This window comes from Ipomoea triloba, chromosome 13 (assembly GCF_003576645.1).
Source record: "Ipomoea triloba cultivar NCNSP0323 chromosome 13, ASM357664v1".
NCBI classification, from domain to species: Eukaryota; Viridiplantae; Streptophyta; class Magnoliopsida; order Solanales; family Convolvulaceae; genus Ipomoea; species Ipomoea triloba.
This window is the reverse complement of record NC_044928.1, coordinates 29,564,334-29,567,081: the sequence shown is the minus strand read 5'-3', so window position 1 is coordinate 29,567,081 and position 2,748 is coordinate 29,564,334. Positions and strand designations below refer to the sequence as shown.

The following is a 2,748-nucleotide window of genomic DNA, read 5'->3' as shown; positions in this document are numbered from 1 at the left end:
ATAAATAAACTGCTAATTCAACTAAATTCTCAAATTGAATACCCCTCCACTCTTGCAGTGGTGATCAAATGATAAAAATATGTATATGTCATATAGAATATAGATATATATACATACAAAAATGAATATCAAAATTAAAATAGGTAATGACAGTTGATGTGATCTCATCCCACAACCAAATTGTCTAGCCGCAAGAGGGGCCCACTGGCCATCCCACATTATACCACCCCTCATGTTACTATATATATACACCTGCAGGCTGTTCCTCAATTCTCACTACCAAGAAACTCAAAACCAAAGATCACACAACAGAGATCCCATTGCTCATTATACACAATACCCATACACCCCAACTTCAACCATTTCAAGAACCTAAACCCTAAAAAATACAGCTTAACTGGTTGACTGTTCTTCTCAGACACAGATTAATTGATTGACCATTTTCCTTGAGACACAGCTTAACTGGTTGACCAGTACAGTATGGGCGGAAATGGCGATTATGAGTGGCAGCAACGCCGTGGGGAAGTGGAGGCGCCGCCTCCGAAGCCGTTCTACGAGGTGGTGAAATCCACCGTGAAAGAAACCCTCTTCCCGGACGACCCATTCCGGCAATTCAAGAACCAGCCACTCCCCAGGAAATTGGTGCTGGGGATGCAGTACTTCGTCCCCATCTTCGAGTGGGCCCCGCGCTACACTTTCCAGTCCTTCAAGGCCGACGTCGTCGCCGGAATCACCATCGCCAGCCTCGCCGTCCCTCAGGGGATAAGCTACGCCGGCTTAGCCAGCCTTCCTCCCGTCATCGGATTATGTAAGAACCAGCAGCCGCAATTTACTACTCTCTCTCTCATTTTATCTGTCTTTTGGTCAAACTAGGAATATTGAATTAAAAATAACTTTGCTTGTATAACAAAACCAGACACATAAAATGGACCGAGGGAGTAACATGCAGCCTATGACCTTATTAAAGTTGTACACTTTTTTAATTCTGTCTTTTTTTTTAATGCAACTAACTCTATTACATTGTAGTATCCGTTAATGTTTAATCCTGTCTTAATTAAACATTAAACGCAGATTCGAGTTTCGTGCCGCCATTGGTGTACGCCATGCTCGGAAGCTCAAAAGATTTGGCCATCGGCACGGTGGCTGTCCCGTCGCTTCTCATGGCGGCCATGATCGGACAAGAAGTGAACCCTAAGCAGAACCCCACCCTCTACGTTCAACTAGTCCTCACTGCAACTTTCTTCGCCGGACTTTTTCAAGCTTCTTTAGGCTTTTTAAGGTCAGTTTTCTAGTACTATATATGATGTTCGGCGTCTTGTAGCCGCTTTAACATTTTTTTTCCATATATAAGATTTGAACAAGAAAATATAGTAACATAATTGGTCTTGCCTGCTGTCTACATGCTAACATGCACGACTTAACATTATTATATTCTCAGTAGTCACAGGTTCTGCAATCACTGTCCATGTTCCGCAGAATGTGAAAGGACAAAAAAAAAAAAAAAAACATCTTTAGAGGAACAAATGGAATAATTGGTTATTTGTCTTACTAATGAATTATTGGTGAAAAATTCTAAGGTCTCCATTGGTACCATGTGAATTGCTGAATACAATTTTCAGCCTAAGGGCAGTACTAGTCAAGTTAGTTAGACAGTTTATTTGGTTATCAAATAAAAGCTGTCTATTAACTTTTTTTTATTTTAACTGATCATTAGACAACCTTGCCTATAGTTTACATTGTGACCCTTCGGGTAACGGAGTCAAAGTGTTAGCACAACAATAAAAACAGTAAAATGTTTTCTGGTTATACCTGATGCAAATTGACATTATTATTGAGTTATATCTCGTGTAAGAGGCACGGTTGTAGATAATTATATTTTTATGAGGAAATAAGTGATAAATGTTTGTACACTTATTGTTTTTCCAGGCTGGGATTGATTGTGGACTTTCTGTCGCATGCAACCATATTGGGATTCATGGGAGGAGCAGCCACAGTGGTGTGCCTGCAACAACTGAAAGGAATCCTTGGACTGGTTCATTTTACACATGGCACTGACTTAGTGTCTGTCATGCGATCCATTTTTACCCAAACACATCAGGTTCCTTCATCACCTTATCATCATCTCATCTTCTTTCCCTTTCCCCATCTATCTCTTAATTAATCCTCTATCTTTTGTCTCCTTAATTACATGATGTTTCTCACTTTCATGTTGCATATAATGTGTCTAAGTGACTTAAAATAGAAAGGAACAGATCTAATCAATCACAAAGTACAATTAAATGTGACTTTACTTTATATTGCATTACTTTTCGTTTGTTTTTTTTTTTTTTTGAAGACTTTCGTTTGTTTAAATACTAAATAATGATGTTAAACTGTGCAGTGGAGATGGGAAAGTGGGGTACTAGGTTGCTGTTTTCTCTTCTTCCTCTTGCTGACCAAATACTTTGTAAGTGATGAATTCATTTTATATTAAACATTTATGAATCTAAATATAATAATAATAATAATAATTACAATAATATTAGTATATTTTGTGTCCAATTTATGGAGACACTATTTAACGTAATTGTTTTCCGTGACGACTTATTTAACAGAGCAAAAAGAAACCAGCTTTCTTCTGGATAAATGCCATGGCACCACTAACGTCCGTCATCCTTGGAAGTGTCTTGGTCTATTTCACCCACGCTGAAAAACATGGAGTCCAAGTGGTAATTACAACCCCCCCCCCCCCCCCCCCCCCCCCCCCCC

The 2,748-nt window shown here is 39.2% G+C and overlaps 1 protein-coding gene across 1 annotated transcript in view; it reads left to right on the top strand.

The window, feature by feature from the left end:
• The first annotated feature begins 287 nt into the window (after positions 1-287).
• Positions 288-2,748, top strand: part of LOC116002071 (sulfate transporter 3.1-like) — a 6,298-nt gene continuing 3,837 nt past the window's right edge. Inside the window, exons 1-5 of the mRNA XM_031242078.1 lie at positions 288-808; positions 1,072-1,279; positions 1,927-2,098; positions 2,381-2,446; positions 2,595-2,708. Coding sequence (XP_031097938.1) covers positions 481-808; positions 1,072-1,279; positions 1,927-2,098; positions 2,381-2,446; positions 2,595-2,708 — 888 coding nt within the window. The 5' untranslated portion in view covers positions 288-480. The remainder of the gene's footprint in view (positions 809-1,071; positions 1,280-1,926; positions 2,099-2,380; positions 2,447-2,594; positions 2,709-2,748) is intronic.